This window comes from Perognathus longimembris, chromosome 28 (assembly GCF_023159225.1).
Source record: "Perognathus longimembris pacificus isolate PPM17 chromosome 28, ASM2315922v1, whole genome shotgun sequence".
Taxonomy (NCBI): Eukaryota; Metazoa; Chordata; class Mammalia; order Rodentia; family Heteromyidae; genus Perognathus; species Perognathus longimembris.
This window is the reverse complement of record NC_063188.1, coordinates 101,928,388-101,946,232: the sequence shown is the minus strand read 5'-3', so window position 1 is coordinate 101,946,232 and position 17,845 is coordinate 101,928,388. Positions and strand designations below refer to the sequence as shown.

Sequence of the window (17,845 nt, the reverse complement as noted above, 5' to 3'; positions counted from 1 at the left end):
CAGGTTAAACAGCAGGTCAGGGTATCCTCTGTGAAGGTTAACATCCATATGATAGTTTCTTTAGGTGCACAGAAACATTCTTCTTCTCAGGCAATGGTTAAAAAAAAAAAAAAAAAGGCTTTCCAAGCCTTCGTTCTTCTTCCATGGCTCCAGGTTTTTTTTTGTCTTGCCCAATTAGATGTTCCAAAAGAAAAAGCAGAGAATGCTAAAGCTACAAATGATCAGAAGAGTCCCCTGTAAAGCTGACAAAGTGAGGCCCAGAAGGGTCACGACAACAGCTTGTTAGTAGCTAGAGTGGGGTGGGGTAGGGCAGAACTCTGGGTCTCTCAATGTCCACACTGTAGGAATTCATTAAAAAAAGAGCCAACCTAAAAATGTCAATAACAAAATCAATGAGCCAACATTTTCTGATTTCTGGGACAGCCAAACGCTTTCTGTGGTCTTCATGTATGCAGTACACATACACCGAGGTATGTGTTTGTCACATCGGCCAGCATGTAGAGTTGTTAGCTTGGAGATACCTACCTTATCCTTCAAAGGACCGATAAGCTAGATTTGATTTTTACCATTACACTACCAGGAAAGAAATCCAAATGGAGTACAGATGGAAGGAAGGTATCAGAACCGAATCTTCCCTTTGTTTGGCAAGACCAACAAATCCCAAGCTAAAGAGTTGTCATCTAAAGCTAGGCCTCTAATTCTAGCTACTCAGGAGGCTGAGATCTGAGGATCCCAGTTCAAAGCCAGCCCAGGCAGAAAAGTCCATGGGACTCTTATCTCCAATAAACTACTTAGAAAAAGCCAGAAGCGGTGCTGTGGCTCACGTGGTCGAGTGCTAGCCTTGAGCACAAGGAGGCTCAGGGCCAGTGCCTAGGCCCTGAGTTCAAGCCCAGGACTGGCAAAAAGAAAAAGCAAAGAAAAAAAGAGTTGCTATCTGGCTTTATGTTCTCCTGGGCTGTCATTCTGAGCTTTCACTTTGCCTTTGTTACATGATCCAATTTGTCTTTAAGAGTTCTGGCCCCCACTATGTGCTTTATTGAAAATAACTAGAGGATATACTCTGGTAACTGGGTATACTTTATAGGATGTCTTAGTACATTGGAAGTTACAGGGGTGGGGAATATCTGGCAGGCTGCATAAGACCTACAAAATCACTCGCTACATAAGGTGTATATTTCTTGCTTCTCATAGGCTGCCTGCAGCCAAGTCTGCTGTATTGATTATTTCATATGTAGCCTGCAAATGATGTTATAAATATCCAAATGGTCCTTGGCAGAAAAAAAAGTTCCCCCTTCTGCCAGAATACCTAAAATTGAGTAATTTTTTTAAGAGAGGTGTATTTTGGCTCAAGGTTGTGGAAGTCCAACACCATGGTGCTTGGAAGTATCAACTCATGGCAGAAAGCAAAAGCGGAAGTGGGTACAGGCAGACATCCTACATGTGAAAGAGCCTAAGGGAAGGAACTACACTTGCAAACTATTCTTTTTTTTTTTTTTTGCCAGTCCTGGGCCTTGGACTCAGGGCCTGAGCACTGTCCCTGGCTTCTTCCCGCTCAAGGCTAGCACTCTGCCACTTGAGCCACAGCGCCGCTTCTGGCCGTTTTCTGTATATGTGGTGCTGGGGAATCGAACCTAGGGCCTCGTGTATCCGAGGCAGGCACTCTTGCCGCTAGGCTATATCCCCAGCCCCTCCAAACTATTCTTATGAGAAATAACCCAAGAGAATCAACCTAGAATCTTTAGAAATTCATTAGCCCATTCATGAGGTTGCAGTTCCCCCTCCCCCCGCCCCGCTCCCCCACCTAACTACATCTTAAAGACCCTCCACACTGCTGCATTGGAGACCAAGCTCCAGCATAAGTCTCGATGAAGGTAATCCATATTTCATCTATAGCACGGGGGTGGGGCTTTGTCTGGGGATATGGTCAAGTTCTAGAAACAAATCTCGGCTAATTTGGAGCAACTTTGGACCAGAGAAAACCTCTACATATGTCCAGCTAAGTTCTCTGGAGGCTGAAGAAAGGACACAGTTGGACAGTTCTAGAAATACACAGGCGGTTCTGCCCTGCCTTCCTTCCTTGCCTCTGGAAGACCAGCCACCTTCCTGAAGGGTGCAGTTGGGGTGGGAATATGCTGTGGGTAATGCCACGCCTGTTATTGCCCCTCTATACCTTTCAGAGTCCCTGCAACTTCCTGTCCTGTCCTCTGCATGAGATTCTCAGAAGCTACTTGGTAACCTGTTCTTGGGAGGGTCTCTTCCTAGTTTCCCTCCTCAGCTTCTAGCCTCACAGTTTTCATTCTGATCAATCTAGGGCCCATCCCAACTGACAGCCTACTGGGTGGTTACATGGGCTCTGCATTCCAGGTGTTCTCTATTATGCTTTCTCAGTTCCCCACCTTGATTCACTCCTTCATTCCATCTACTCTATCAGGGAAGTGATAACCCAATGATATGCCCAGACTCTATCCCCAGATAGGGCTCACCTTTGTCTTGGGACGGGGAAAATCTGACAAAAAGCCCAGAATCCCTATCCCTCCTCTGACTATTCCTCCTTTTTTATGGAAGTTCGAGATAGAGAAGCAAGCAGGATAAGGACGTAGAAGCAAAAATAAGTACACTTGGCACCACAGGACCCAAGAACAAGGGATTTCTCGACTGCCAACCATATACCATGTATACTGTTAAGCTCCATAGGGGAGAAGCTTGGGATATAGGCTCGGTTGTCAGAGATAGAGTTCAGCATGAGGGATGAAAGAGTATCTGGGCTCAAGTGAAATAAACATATGGCTCCTTTGGCAAACCTCTCCCTCTAGGTGTGAGGAGAGCCTCCAGCAATACCTGCCAGGCCTTTTGTAAAAACAAGGAACTCTCGAATTCAGTTTCTTTGCCCTGCAGGATAAATGTGGTTTTTGGTGGAAGCTGGCTCCTAAGGAAGTAAGCCCATAGGAGGCAAATGCTCAGGACAGGTACACCCAGGAATTCACATGAGCGGACATCTAGGTTCTTATTCCAATTAGGAAGCTGGCAGGCTGTAGCCCAGGCAAGTCTAAGAGTCATCAAAGGTGATCCTGCATCATAGTTGTAGGGACATTTTCAAGGTAAGTGTCTCGGTCTCAGTAGCTGAAAAGGCAAATGCTCCCCTGTGGCACACTCACTAAAGCAACACCTGAGGAACCTTAGCAATGCCCATTTCTGACATGGCATAACCTCCAAATAGTCCTCTCATCTACTGAGTACTACAAATGCAATGCTACTTCTGTTGATTTGGTCTGTTTCTCTTTCAAAGACATAGCCTGTGACTTCCTTGAAACATCCCCTTTTAGAAGCACTAGCTTTCAGAAAGACCTATTCTAACTTTTGTCTTTTCCTAATAACAGTCAGAAAGAAGTTGTTTCGGTTATTTCTGAGAATCCAAGTTTCCTATTATCTTTCAGTAACAATGACAGAGCATGCACCTTGCTTCATTAATGCCTCAGAATATTTAACCTTTCCATTCTGAGGTTTAATATTACTATGAAGGCTCGAAATAAAACAAAACATCCTTTGAATCTAGATTCTCTTCTCATAAATAGCTTACATAATTGCTCTTCATATGCACCAAGAAATCAATGGGTGCTCTCCTAGACTATCTTGAGGAAAAGCCCCCCTGAGAAACAAACAGAGACAAAGACAGAGAAACAAAGAGAGGCAGAGAGGTGGAGAAAGACAGAGACTGAGAGAGTGGGAAAGGGAAAGGGAGAGGGATCTGCTAGATGCTCACGAGAAAACACCACTAGGAGTTTCAAAGTGCTTGATAGTGCCCACAGAAAACATGCCAGCCTCATCAGCATGCTTGACCAATGTCTGCTGAGTCAAGAGACCTGCTGTGGAAGAAATGCAGTTTGCTTCTGTCTACCCTAATCACCACAGACTGTCCTCTTTTCTGGGTGAATGACTGCAACCCCAGCCACGAGCAAGACAAGATGACATCTGCTAAAAGGGGCGGCAAAATGTTTCAGACTCTGTCATTCCTCTAGGGTGTGCGTGTTAATGATTCTAATCATCTTTACAGTGTCAGCTCAGTAAATGGCAGACCCATCCCCGGCCACATTGGCACCAACTCACCAATGTTGTAGGTGCAAGCAATAAAGAATGGCCTAAAAGCCAATGCAAAGTTGCTTGGCTAGCTTTATAGGCCAGTGGGGGATGGAAAAGGATGCTACACTGTGAATTTTCTAAAACGGAAATGTCACATTATACAATCACTTTTCAGCTGCAGGCATTACTTTAGCTGACAGGTATGACTATTGTTTCCCTAAAATTGGGTTTTCTCCCTCTCAGGGGCAAGGTTAAAAGAGCTGGTAACTGCTTGTCTAGGGATGCAGAGATGCCCCTGGGGCCCTAAAGAGCATATATACCCCCAACAAACAAGATACACTGACTCCACTCAGCACCGACAACTTCACTCTCCCTTGGATGTGCTCCTCTTAATATCTTATATAACAGTGCTTCTACAAAAGTAAGTTACTATAGACTCTATCTTGCCGGAATGAATATATTGGCCTGGTAAAATAAGTCTCAGGAACTAAAAGGCTGAGGGCTACCAAAGAAGTAATTGCAGATTTTGCTCAATTGTTAAACAGTCTAGGCAGACCTGATGGTGCATACCTGTAACCCAAACACTTAGGAGGCAGAAGTAGGAGGACTGAAATGTGAGGCCACCTTGGACTGCATAGAAAGACAGTGTCAGAAAAATAAAGGTCTAGATTTTATCCTAGTCTTCAAAACCACATTGCCTTTCACTATAAAAAAAACCCCACAAACTAAACTATGAGGGGGCTGGAGGCATGCCTCAAGTGATAGGGCTCTTGCCTAGCAAGCACAAGGCACAGAGTTCAAACCTCAACATCATCAAATATTAGTAACTATGAGACGTGATACATATACTTAGTCCTTGTAATCATTACCTACAAAGTATATGCATAGGCATCTCCTGGCATATGGAAGATTAGTTTCAGGATCTTCCATGGATACCAAAATTCATCCATACTTAAGTCCCTTATGGAAAATGGTGTAGTATTTGCATATGACCTAAGCACATCCTCCTGTGTATGTTAAATCATCTCTACAGTACTTATTGTCATACACAAATTACCAGTTGTCACATAGCATTTTTAGAGAATAACAATTTTAAGTGTGTACATGTTTAGTACAGATAAAAAAATCTAAAAATCCGATTTCTGATCTGTGTTTGGTTAAATTTATAGACATGGACCCTGTGGGTGTAGAAGGCTAACTGTACTTGAAAACATTAGGTTGTACATGATAAATACATGCAATTTTGTCTTTCCATTAACAAACAAAGCACATCATGCTGTCTCAATCAGAAGCAAATATCTAGTAGAATAGCATGCTTACTAAGACACTTGGGCCAAAGGAAAGGAATTGCCATAAAGGTTTGGGTAGCTCAAGGCTTTAGAACATAACCAGCTTTTACAACCTCACGAGATCAGCAAGAAGGATACCACAGGCAGACTGGAAGACTACTTATCTCCACTACTCAGGCTGATTCACACAGGGTATCCTTTTAAAAAGTCTGGCAAACCCTAATACCCTTGACTATATGATTTGCTGTCCAGCTCTGTGAGCTCACAATGGCAACTGTGGCGTATGTTTTATTTCTCATCAAACACCATGATGACAATCTCCAAAGACTCAATAAATACTGAACCAACGACTGAATGAAAATCAAACCAATGTAAGAAAACATATGAGAGTAGCATGAAGAAAATGCCATTCTTTATTATTTGTCCTAGCAAATGTGTTTTCTTTATCAGTGAATATATTCTTAATGACTGTTCATCAAAGTTCTTAGTTGCATTTGGATTCCTAGGGAAGCCACAGCAAAATCAAAACAAAACAAAACACAAGAGTCAGCCTTCTAGTACTACTTCACAATTGTGGTTGGAGTCTTTTCCCAGTTTTAAGAGGTACCAGTAATTAAAGTGGCTAGAATAGTAACATACATAGAGACTATATCAACTGGCAGATATTGTGTTAAGGAATTTAGGTGAACTATCTCAGTAAATCCTCTCAATTGTTCAAGACAATTCAGACACTCAGCCTTGGCCATAGTACCACTAAATGACAGAGGAAGGATTTGAATTCAGTTCCATCTATTGTTGCAACTTAAGAGTTAGATCCACTGTACTCATTCCTCTGTTTCTTTTTTTATTTCAAAGCATTTTCTTGGTGGAAATCTTATTGAATGATAAGTTATTCTTTGTTGTTTGAATTTATTTCCCTCCTATTCACCCAATGGAACACCCAGGGTTCTCAGTTTATTTGGAATGTGTTAGTTACTACAGTAAGTGCCTTACATTTTTTTGTTGGTGGTGGTCACAGGGCTTGAACTCAGGGCCTAGGTGCTGTCCCTGAGCTCTTTTTCTCAAGGCTAGCACTCTACCACTTTGAGCCACAGTGCCACTTCCAGTTTTCTCTTGGCTAATTGGAGATAAGAGTCTCATGACTTTCCTTCCCTGGGCTGGCTTTGAACCTCTATCTTCAGATCTCAGCCTCCTGAGTAGCTAGGATTATAGGTATGAGCTACTAGTGCCCAGCACATTATCTTGTTCACACCATACATTACCTTTTTTATAAATGCAACCCTAGAATAGCGACTGTCGCCAGCTGACAGAGGAGTTCTATAAAGGGCTTGTTATAGGGTGTTGGCAGCCAACAGCTCAGAACTCAGGCCTGTCACACATTCAGTGCTCCTTAGCATTATATCAACCTTCCCTCATTCCCCATCCCAAGTTCCATTGTGAGAGTCATAATTCTGATAGCATACAAGACAGGAGACCAAAAACCATGAAGACTTACACTCCCCTCCTTGTCAAAGTCTGCTGGAAGCAACTTCACGAAGTTATCAGGAAACACGCCTCGTCTACCATTGAGCTCTCCTTCCCACCAGCCTGCATCAATGCAGTCCTAGAAATAGGGAAGCAGAGTGTGAGAAATGGAGGCAAGCACTCAGAGAGATCTGACACAACAAATGCTTTTTCCTTGAGGTTGACATCAATATGGCAGTAGTTGCTATGGCAGCATAGACTCCTAAATCAGAGGGGAGAACAAATGCTTAAAAGTGCCAGAGCTGTCCACTGGGACTGCAAACCCAATGCTGCCTTTGTGTGCTCCAAATCAATAAAGTCTTCTTTTGTATTTCCTTAAAGATGAGATGATATGTGCTTTATTCAGTTTAGTTTTACTGGAATAAAAGTATTTCATTAACAGAAAAAGTCACATGCACAAATGTCCTCTGGTTAGCCTGTCATGAAGCTTGTCAAAATTAAAATTTGCAACAGTCAAGCAAGCATAAGAAAATCACACTTTATGTAAACTTGTTAACACATGGCTCTCATTTTGATGTTGATGGGGCATAGTTGTCACAATGAAAGGCCCTTCCTCCACCGTACAGAATTTAATGTTTGCTTACTAAATGAAGAAACCTAGCTAATCCTCCAGATAAAATCTGCTTACCCTTTGAATATTTTTTATTCTGTTTGTTCATGCATCAAATGTCCCTTGAACACTTATTTTGTGCTGGGCACTGAGCCAGGTGCTAGGAAAGGAGAAATGAGCAAGATTAGCAAGAACCTAGCCTTCTCTAAGCTTCCATCCTGACCCTAATGACCCCATGGTTCTCTTAGGCGCTGGACCTCAGACCACAAAACCACTCCTAGTTTCTTTCCTTTTCAATTGGTTATTAGTCCGATTCATTTTTTTCTAATCTATCTTGCATCTGCCACTCAATCCAGGACTCACCTGGCCAACTGTAAAGTTCATCCCCTGAGTATCTCACATCTCTTCCTTCCTGATGTACAGAAAATATACACACCATTGTCAAGTATAGCATCTTTGAGTTAAAATATGATACTCAGATTTTATGTCCAAGAAATTCTGGCTGAAGCCCAAAGTGAGTGAAAGCGTTCCAAACAAATCCGGGTAACACAGAGGACTTTTAAAGCTACAATTGAGGCAAGAGGGTTACAAAGAAAAAGGAGGTTATGTTCAGAATCCACAGAGAGACTCTTATCATCCTCTATAGTATTCATGGAGCCAAGAAAGAAGCCCTAGGAGGGTTCAAGCATCAGATAGGGATCCCAAGAGGGCCATGGCTTATGTAACTCAGTTGTGCCTTTCTAGACCAGACAGTTCTGGAAAGTGAATTATATACCTGATTTTTTCATTACTATACCCATTCAGCCTTTTGCACAATGCCCCATACAGTAAAATACCCGTGGAGTCAATGAAGACTCTTTCTAACCCTGAGATCTGTAATCTCCATCAGTGTAAAACCTGGGTTACTGCAAAACAAGATGGCCTCTGGCTGAACCCTTGAGGATTCTACATAAGGTTTACCTCAAGTGAGGCACAAATATTGCTATACCCTTAGAGGAGAATCTGTTGCAAACATAAACTAACCCTTTAGAAGAGAGTACATATTTTAGAGATTAATCTTCAGTCACAGATTTAGTGTTGTTACAACACTAAAAAATAAGTTCAAGTTCAGATTTACCCAAAATAAAACAGAGCTTCAAGAGACTTGCAACGTGAGAGAATGTTTATCTTTCTGGAAAAAAAATGACAAGAAGTACACATAAATAGTGTGGCCCTTCCTGGTACCTCACCACTAAGTGAAGAATAATTCACAGAGAGGTGGTGGTGGCTAGATTGTTGGCTTCTAAGGTTTACATACATATCATCAATGATCCTAGATAAGCTTACAAAGTAAGCAGGGAGTCAAATTTCTTTGCCCTCAAATCTTTAGAAATTCTTTTGAAGTGGGGCACGATGGCTCATCCTCGAATCCAAGCTACTCAAGAGACTGAGATCTGATGATCGTGGTTTGAAGCCAGCCAGGCAGGGCAGGTAAGTCCATGAGACTCATATCTACAATTAACTACCAAAAAGCTGTTAAGTGGAGCTGTAGCTCAGTGATAGAGCACTAACCTTGAGCAAAGAAGCTCAGAGACAATGAATGCCCACACCCTAGGGCTGGGAATGTGGCCTAGTGGTAAAGTGCTCACCTCATATACATGAAGCCCTGGGTTCAATTCCTCAGCACCACATAAACAGAAAAAGCCAGAAGTGGCACTGTGGCTCAAGTGGTAGAGTGCTAGCCTTGAGCCAAAAAAGCCAGGGACAATAATCAGGCCCTGAGTTCAAGCCCCAGGACTGGCAAAAACAACAACAACAACAACCAAAAAACAAAAATGCCCACACCCTGAGTTCAAGCCCCAGGACCATCAAACACACACACACACACACACACACACACGAAGTTAAGTCTTTCAATCCAGAAAATTCTGCTTCCAAGGACATTCCTGGTATATCGTTTTTCTTCTTAATTTCTCTTCTTCATTATTTCAGAACCCAGCTTGGATCTTGCCTTTAAGAAAGTGGCCATGGGCTGGGAATGTAGCTTATTGGCAGAGTGCTTGCCTAGCATGCATGAAGCCCTGGATTCAGTTCCTCAGTACCACATAAACAGAAAATGCCGGAAGTGGTGCTGTGGCTCAAGTGGTAGAGTGCTAGCTTTGAGCAAAAATAGCTCAGGGATAGTGCTCAGGCCCTGAGTTCAAGCCCCAGGACTGGCAAAAAAAAAAAAAAAAACAACAGAAAGAAAAGTGGCCATGGTTCTTTAACACTCTATAACTGTGTTAATTCCTAGTTTATTATAGTCATCTGACAAAAATCCACTAGGTGTAAATTATACTTAATTTCTGTAGATACTTAATATTAGACATACAGTGTCATGGTTCCTGACCTCAAGAGCTTAGAGCTATATGTGAAAGACATATAATATTCTAAAGGGTCCTTTTGGGTAACAGATATTAACCAATTACTCTAGTTCCAAAATACGAGGGAACTTATAATGTGACTATAAATCTACAAGCAAGAGGTTACAAATGAATTAACTCAAGTGTAATAGACTCTATAGAAAATACTAATAGTATAATTCTTTTAAAAAGACTAAATCAAAGCCCAACAAACTAAGTATCAGGGTACTTGCAAGAGGGTAGGGTGGAGTCAAGGAAAGAAGGGAAGAAAGGGAAAGGGGGAGAATGAAGGCAAGAATTAATTGTGTATACCACAAAATTGAGACATATAAGGGAAGGGGGGAGTTGAAGACAGGTGAAGGTACTAAAGTGATGACGCAGATCGAGATACAAAGACTGCTTTGCTAAAAGCCAAAGATATATATATATATATATATATATATATATATATATATAACCTAAAATTAGTATAAGTAAGGGTTGAGAGGGGTGGGTGGGAGTGTTGAAAGGGGTAACATTGATCAAGACGTACTGTATTCACAAACAGCTATGGTGAATGGCAACTACTTTGTTCAACATAAAGACAATGAAAATATTTTTAAAAATAAGAATAAACCATTAACAACTTTGCAAATAATCTTAAATCTTTTCTTGTTTGAATGGTTTGCTTATGTGAGGATTGGACTTTTCTACACATTCACTTCTGGATCATAAAATATACATAAATACTTAATGCTACAATTCTTTCAGACATTCTATTTTTTTTTTTTTTTTTTTTGGCCAGTCGTGGGCCTTGGACTCAGGGCCTGAGCACTGTCCCTGGCTTCTTCCCGCTCAAGGCTAGCACTCTGCCACTTGAGCCACAGCGCCGCTTCTGGCCGTTTTCTGTATATGTGGTGCTGGGGAATCGAACCTAGGGCCTCGTGTATCCGAGGCAGGCACTCTTGCCACTAGGCTATATCCCCAGCCCACTCTTTCAGACATTCTAAATGGTGCAAAACTATGTTTGACTTCAACCTTTTGCAAATAACAACCCAAGAACCCTTTTACTGCATGTATGAGAAAGTAAGGCAAATTTTAATAAGCAAAGGCCTATTCAGAATCACTTGAGTATCTATGCATGGCTATAGAGAATATTATTGCATAATAATGACAGGATTTGGATGGGTCATCTATACTCTACTCCTTAAGGAAAACACTCAGCAAGGCTAATTATCATGTACTTCAAAGTAAGAGAGGGGAAGCACAAGGGGAAGACAAAATATGTCTAATTGTCCCAATTGGTATAAGAATAAACACAAAAGGCCCATAGATGACATGCGCAAGCATAGTCCAAAAAGAAAACTGCCAGTGGAGCTAAAGAGCAAAACTGCTGCTGGACAGAAACCAGTCTTGAAGTCAGGATGCCTGGAAAGGGATGGAGATTGAGAGAAAGCCAAAGCATTTTCCCTAGCAACAGAAGCTGATTTAAGAGAAACGGGAATAATTTTGACAGCCAAATGAGAAGTGGAAATAAGTCCTCTTCAAGAAAGGAGACAAAAGAACTAGAATTTTGATGACAACAACAAAGAGAATTATTTGAATGACTGTGCTTCAAGAAGTATAAAATAGAAGCAAATTTAACTTATTTCTTCAGGACCAAAGATATACAGAATAGGAGAGAAATCAGGAGGGAAAAAAATCATCATATCTCCACAAGGCTCCCAAGCCTAGAGCCTTGGAGAAGAAGCAGATGCAGTGAATCAAAATGGAACAGAACCATTGTGAGGAGAAACCCTGCAAGGAGGGAGTAAGGGAAGAAGAGCAGCAGTGAAAAGGTCAAGGGCAGGATCAATGAGAGTGAAGGAAGAGATGGGAAGAGAGTGGGAAGCTTGGTCACAGAAAAGAACATTCACGAAGTGCAACTTCAGTCTGGCCCTGGTAGCTCACACCTGTAATCCCAGCTGCTCAAGAGGCTGAATTCTATGAATTAAAATTCAAAGCCAATCTGGGCAGGAAAGTCTGCAACTCTCATTTCCTATTAACCAGCAAAAATCTGCAAGTGGAGCTAAGGCTAAAGTGGTGTAGCACAAGTCTTGAACAACAACAACAACAAAAACAAAGCCAGGTAAGAAAGTGAGGCACTGAGTTCAAGCCCCAATACCAGCATGAAAGGGAAGGAGAAGGAGAAGGGGGAGGGGAGGGAAAGTGGAAAGAAGGGCAAGGAAAGGGGAAGGGAAGGAAGGGGAAAAGTGGGGGAAGAGAAAAGAAAAGGAAGGGAATGGGAAGGAAAGAAAGGGGAGGGGAAGAGGAAGCTGAAGGGGAAGGAAATAAAGAGAATGGAAGGGGGAAAAGGAAGGGGAAGGAAAAGATGGGGAAGAGAAAGGAAAGGGAAGGGGAAGAAGAAGGGGAAAGGGAACGGGAAGGGGAGGGGAGGGGAAGGAAAGGAGAGGCAAGGAGGAGGAGAGGAAGGGGGAGAGGAAGAAACAGAGGGGAAAGGGAAAGGAGAAAGGAAAAGGAGAAAGAAGGGAAAAGGAAGGGGAAGCAGAATGGGATGGGATGGGAACAGGAAGTAAAGGAAAGGGGAAAAGGGAATAGGGAAGAAACGGAAAGAGAAAGGAAAGGGGGAGTGGAATGGGGAGGAGAAGGGGAAGGAAATGAAGGAGAAAGGAAAGGGGAAGGGGAAAGGGAAAAGAAAAGGAAAGAGAAGTGGGGAGGAGTAGAAAGGAAGGGAAGGGAAAAGGAAGGGGAGGGGAGAGGAAGAATTGGGAAGAGGGAAGGAAAGGGGAGGGGGAAGAGGAGGGGAAATGGAAGGGGAAGTGGAAGGGAAAAGAGAAAGGGAAAAGGAGGGAAGGGAAAGGGGAGAGGGAAGGGAAGAGAGGGGAGGGAAAATGAAAGCATAGAGCAAAGGTCTCCGACCAATGAATACTGAACATTGACATAAGGTATAAGGGGGAAAGGGCTGGGGAAAGGGGAAAAGGAAGGAAAAGGAGAAGGAAAAGAAAGGAAGAATGAAAGCTTAGAGCAAAGGTTTCAAATCAGTGAGTCATGAACATAAGGTATAAGGTTAAGATTCCACCTATGAGTGACACTGGAGAATGGAGGAAGAACATCATCTAGGTGGAAGTGGATATCCCTAAGACAAGTTAGAGTTGAGTGAAGGCAGCACTTCATAGCTTACCGCTGAGGAGAGAGGTAGTATGGCCAGAATCTTTTAACTTGTTTCTAAAGCTGGAACACCAGGATCACAGGCATAACCTAAGATGGCTGACTAGTGCATTTGCAGATTCTAGTAAAGACAAGAAAGCAGTGTAGGCAAGAGAGGCAAGGGCTTGTGAATGAAGCAGGAGATGGAAACAAATTAAAGAGTAACACACGGAAAAAGATTCCAGGAAAATATGTGAAGAAATAAGCTCCATTGGCATGGGGTAAGAAATTACAGTTCTCATACACTTCCCATGCTCTACCAGAAACAAGCCCTCAAAATGGCCAAAATGCTTTATTCATGTCTCACAAGCAGGCAGATATTAGCACAAAATGGCATCCTCTTACTAATAAAAATCCCAACGCTGATTTTCCTCGTAAGAAATAAAGAAAGTCACAGAGCCTGAAGTGTGCTGTCCAGTCTCTGCATTCTGCATGATCCCAGGCCGATCACTGTGAACATTCTGCTAGGACAAAGTAGCCCTCGCTTACTTTGCCTACAGGGTTACGTGGAATTCAGAGAGATGAAGAAAGGAGCACACATGGGCCATGGAAGAGTGCAAACCCTCCAGATCTGTTTCTTGCTACATATGAAAATGAAATCTTTCCAAGATGTAAAAAGAATCACAATTATCTTCCTAAGCTGTTGTTATTGGCAGTACAGAGGTTACATTGACCGGCCAAAGTCCCTGAGAGATACCTTTTCTTCTTCCTCTTCTTCCTCCTCCTTTTTTGTATCCTGTGTTAAGGACATGTTTTCTAGAAGACTGTGAAAGACTTTTTCCAAGGAAGATGACTTTCTCCACGTGGCAGGAGTTACCAAAGTCTGCCTACAAATATTAGGAAATGCAGGCTGAATGTGTCCTTAAAGATTGCTGCTAATTGTTCTCCATTAAATCTGGAAACGCCCTTCAAAATGCTTCTTAATTAAGTTCCCATGTGTTTGTCATGTGACTCAGCACATTGTGAGGGCACCAATAAACCAGTCGTACTCCCTTCTGCCTAAAGTAAGCCAATTGTAGTCCCTGGCATGAGCTCACACACTTGGAGGGGGGCCCAGGGGAAGGAAGCCAACCCCCCTGGGGGGGGTGGCTGAAGAGGGAGGCTATGCCCAGACTTCCATATCGTGCCTCAGTCTAATGGATCCTGCCAGCATAGCCCCAGGCAACCTGGCAAAAGCACTCCAGTGCTCTACACAGCCAGAACGCCAGGTACCTACTGACAGCAAACTCCCTGACAACTGTTGGTACAGTAAATGCCATGTGAGCAGTCATCACCAGTGTAATCCGATGTGTCTACCTCTATGCTAGGCACTTCAAATCTTGAGAAAGGACAGAGTTTCCACCCGTAACTCAGGTAAAAGAATGAGCCACAACCTCATCTGTTTTGGGTTGTTTTGTCCAGAGTTCCAAGTGATATAATAAATGAAGGGCTCTCAGCTCTGGCTGCATATTTAGAATCATCTGGAAATTCCTTAAGAGGTCAAGGCCTGTGCTACACATCACACCAATTAAGTCATAATTTTGTGGGAAGGGGTACAGGAAATCAGTACTGCTCCAAAGCTCTTGGGTCATTCTTGTGTGCAAGTTGAGAAACCATGATTTGTACCAGTGTTTCTTAAATTTTCATGTGCATCTTTCTCACTTAAGGAACTTGTAAAAATTCCAATACGGATTCAATAGGTCAAGGGCAAGTCCAAGACCTAAGTATTTCTAAGAATTTCCAAGGTCAAGTCAATGTTGATGCCTAATGAACCATACTTTAAGTAGCAAGGTTCTCAAAAAGGGAAAGTTCCTTGAAAACTAGGATTTATCTTCATATCCTTGTAGCCATCAAATACTCAATACAGTATCTGGTACATACCAATTATGAGTAAATACTGGCTGCATGAATGAGTAGATGGATGCCCTAAACTTCCTCCAGAAGACTAGTCCACATTTCTCCAGTTTCAAGCAACAGTGTGGTGAGGTTGCACAAGAAGTAGACATTAAGATTTGCTCCATAGAGTAAGCTTCATCTATACAACAATGCTTGCCTGCTGATCAGAACGGACCTTATATTATTTGCCGTTAATTGTGATCAAAGCATAAAAGGTAGTAAGTAGCACTTCCAAAGGTGGCATGCATTTTCCCAGAAATGATGAGTTCAAAGAACGCCATGCAGCTTGGAAATGGACATGGTAAACCCAAAATGAAAAGATAAAAATGGGTTCGTCACTTGTTCCAAAGAACTCTGTACCTTTTGGTCACCTGTCCCTGTACTCCCCAGTACTGATTTCCTAGAATGCAGTCAGCATGGCTGTTTTCTCTGATGGCTGAGATATCATTCAAAGAGACGTGAGTGTTGAGCAATTTCGATGTGGCTGTTAAGTGAGCCTCAGAGTATCCCAAGGGGGCTTCATACCCTCACCATCTACTAGTAGCAAGGGAAGTACTGTTTAATATTTACTAATGAATGCCTTCTGCCTGGAACTCAGGGGAGGGGTCTGAGGGGAGCAAAAGCTCTATGGAACCTGAAGCCTAGGAGCACTCTGCACTGTTTCTGCTTGTTAACACCTCCCCAAGAGAGGCAATTATGCTATATGGCTGGGACTGTTGCTCAGAATTTCCAGCATCCCCCAAAGTCAGTTATTAAAGCAAGCTCAGCACTACAGTCTAAGTGTCAGAAGGAATGACTGCAGACCACAGTTAATAGGGACAGTCCAGGAACACAGTCCTAGGGATAAGTACACTCACAAAAAAAATGCCACATTCCAAATGGCAGCATGCAGGAATCACTGAGGCCTGGGAAGATTCAGTCTATTGTGATACTAGAAAGTCATAATTCAGTGTTCATCTACTTGTAGAAACTCCTCCTTTCCTAGTGGGCAACTATGTGTGTGTGTGTGTGTGTGTGTGTGTGTGTGTGTATGCCTTGCTATAGTAACTTCTGATTTTTCATTTCATATATTGTATAACTACGTGGATAACAAACAAAAAGCAGTAAGTACATTTTCCTACTGGTCATGCCAATATTAACTGAAGAATGTATGGATGCCTATAAACCAGTCAGAAATGCCTCTTAACTTTTACAAGTTACCCATGCCATACCTGGTTCTTCACAGATCTAGTTATTTGAGATTGTAGGCAGCTAATAACAGTGCATGCCTATGTTGTTGAAAGACTGGGTTTTGTTTTCTTCCTTGCAAGAATATTGGATTTTGTTAAGGCAGGAAAGTTTGTTAGAGTGAATCATGCTGACTTATCAAGGCTTGGATTTTAAGCTTTGTTAGGTGGGGTCTAGGGTTCCTATAACTGGCTTCCTGAGTTCTCATCTTAGTTTTCTACTCTGTTTGGCCAGAACTCCTGCATTTCATCTCTGGGATATCCACTCAGCTTATAACCCTTGAAGTCTTTATTTTCCGCTAGGCCTAATGACACGTTACCCTAACTGATGCTCAGCATAGTTTTTGGCCAAAGACCAAAGGGACCCATCTACAGATTTTGGAGCTCTCTCTTTGTACGGCTCACTCTTCTGCAGTTCTCTGACCTGAATATCTGAGCCATCTTAGCCGTCTGAAGTACAATTTCCATTTCCTCTATCCCATAAGTCTTGTTCTTTGGATTCCATCAGCCTGTGCTGCAATTTACAAAGCATTTGTAACTCACTTTTTTGGGCAGTCCTGAGGCTTAGACTCAGGGTCTGAGCACTGTCCCGGAAATTTTGTGCTCAAGGCTAGCACTCTACCACTTTAAGCCACAGTGCCACTTCTGGTTTTCTAGTAGTTAATTGGAGATAAGAATCTCACGAACTTTCCTGCCCAGGCTAGCTTTGAACTTCAATCCTCAGATTGCAGCCTCCTGGATAGCTAGGTTTACAAGCATGAGCCAGTGGTGGCCAGCCCTGAAAGTCATTTTTATGTTTCCCTTCTTTCCAAGATCACACTCCTATGCTATATATTGTCCAGTGCCTAAAAATAGCACTTTTGAATATCTTATTTTAGAGTTGTTGATGGCGACAAGTTGACTACTCCATTACAGCTGAAATCAGAAGTCATATATTCCCTTAAAATACTGTTTGTTTAATTAGGGTGAATTTATTTTGTTCAAGATATAATAGAACTTTAAGCCATATCTATAAATGTCTGAACTATTTCAAGAACTAATTCCCAAAAGAAGTCCTAGGAAAAGAATGATTGAAATGATATATACATCACTTTCTAATTATCCTAGAGTTTCCTTTGTAGCATATATACCTTTCTTAAACAAGGAAGATCAAGTATTCCCTAAGGCAAAGTAGAGCCATAGTTAAATATCTTTACATAAGAAGATAAATACATGCCCTCAACCTTTCTTAGATAATGGCACACATATAAAATGATTACTATTTTCATGACATAATTGAAAGGTCAAAGGTTATTAGAAGCCAGCATCCCAGTATGCTGAGCAGATCACTTTCCTACAGCCTGCTCATATATAGCACATAGCTTAGGAAATGCTACAGAAGTAACCTTTGAGTCCAGATGTCACTAAGAAAGAAGGGGGGAGGAGAAAGCTTAAATCAAATCTCCATCTCCAGATAGAAATTAGAGCTTCTGCAGGTAGAAAGACAGTAACAGGCCAGAAGATTTTAATAGATGATAATCAAGGACAGAAACCTCAAAGGCATCTATCATCACCGCTGGTCTCTCTCTTTAAAAAGATATTTCTGTCTGGAGCCTATTCAGAGACAAGCACCCAACATTGGCAGTTTTATGTTTGCCTAATTCCAGAGTCACTATTCATACTGGGCAACTCCTGGAGTTTGGGGTATGGATGCAGAATATAAACACAGAAAAATATCAGAATTACTTTTTTGGTTTC

At 42.1% G+C, this 17,845-nt stretch overlaps 1 protein-coding gene across 4 annotated transcripts in view; it reads right to left on the bottom strand.

The window, feature by feature from the left end:
* Positions 1 to 17,845, bottom strand: part of Sh3kbp1 (SH3 domain containing kinase binding protein 1) — a 311,679-nt gene that overhangs the window by 56,197 nt on the left and 237,637 nt on the right. For all 4 annotated transcript variants that reach the window (XM_048336005.1, XM_048336007.1, XM_048336008.1 and 1 more), the window contains one exon: positions 6,862 to 6,969. In XM_048336005.1, the coding sequence (XP_048191962.1) occupies positions 6,862 to 6,969 (108 nt within the window). The remainder of the gene's footprint in view (positions 1 to 6,861; positions 6,970 to 17,845) is intronic.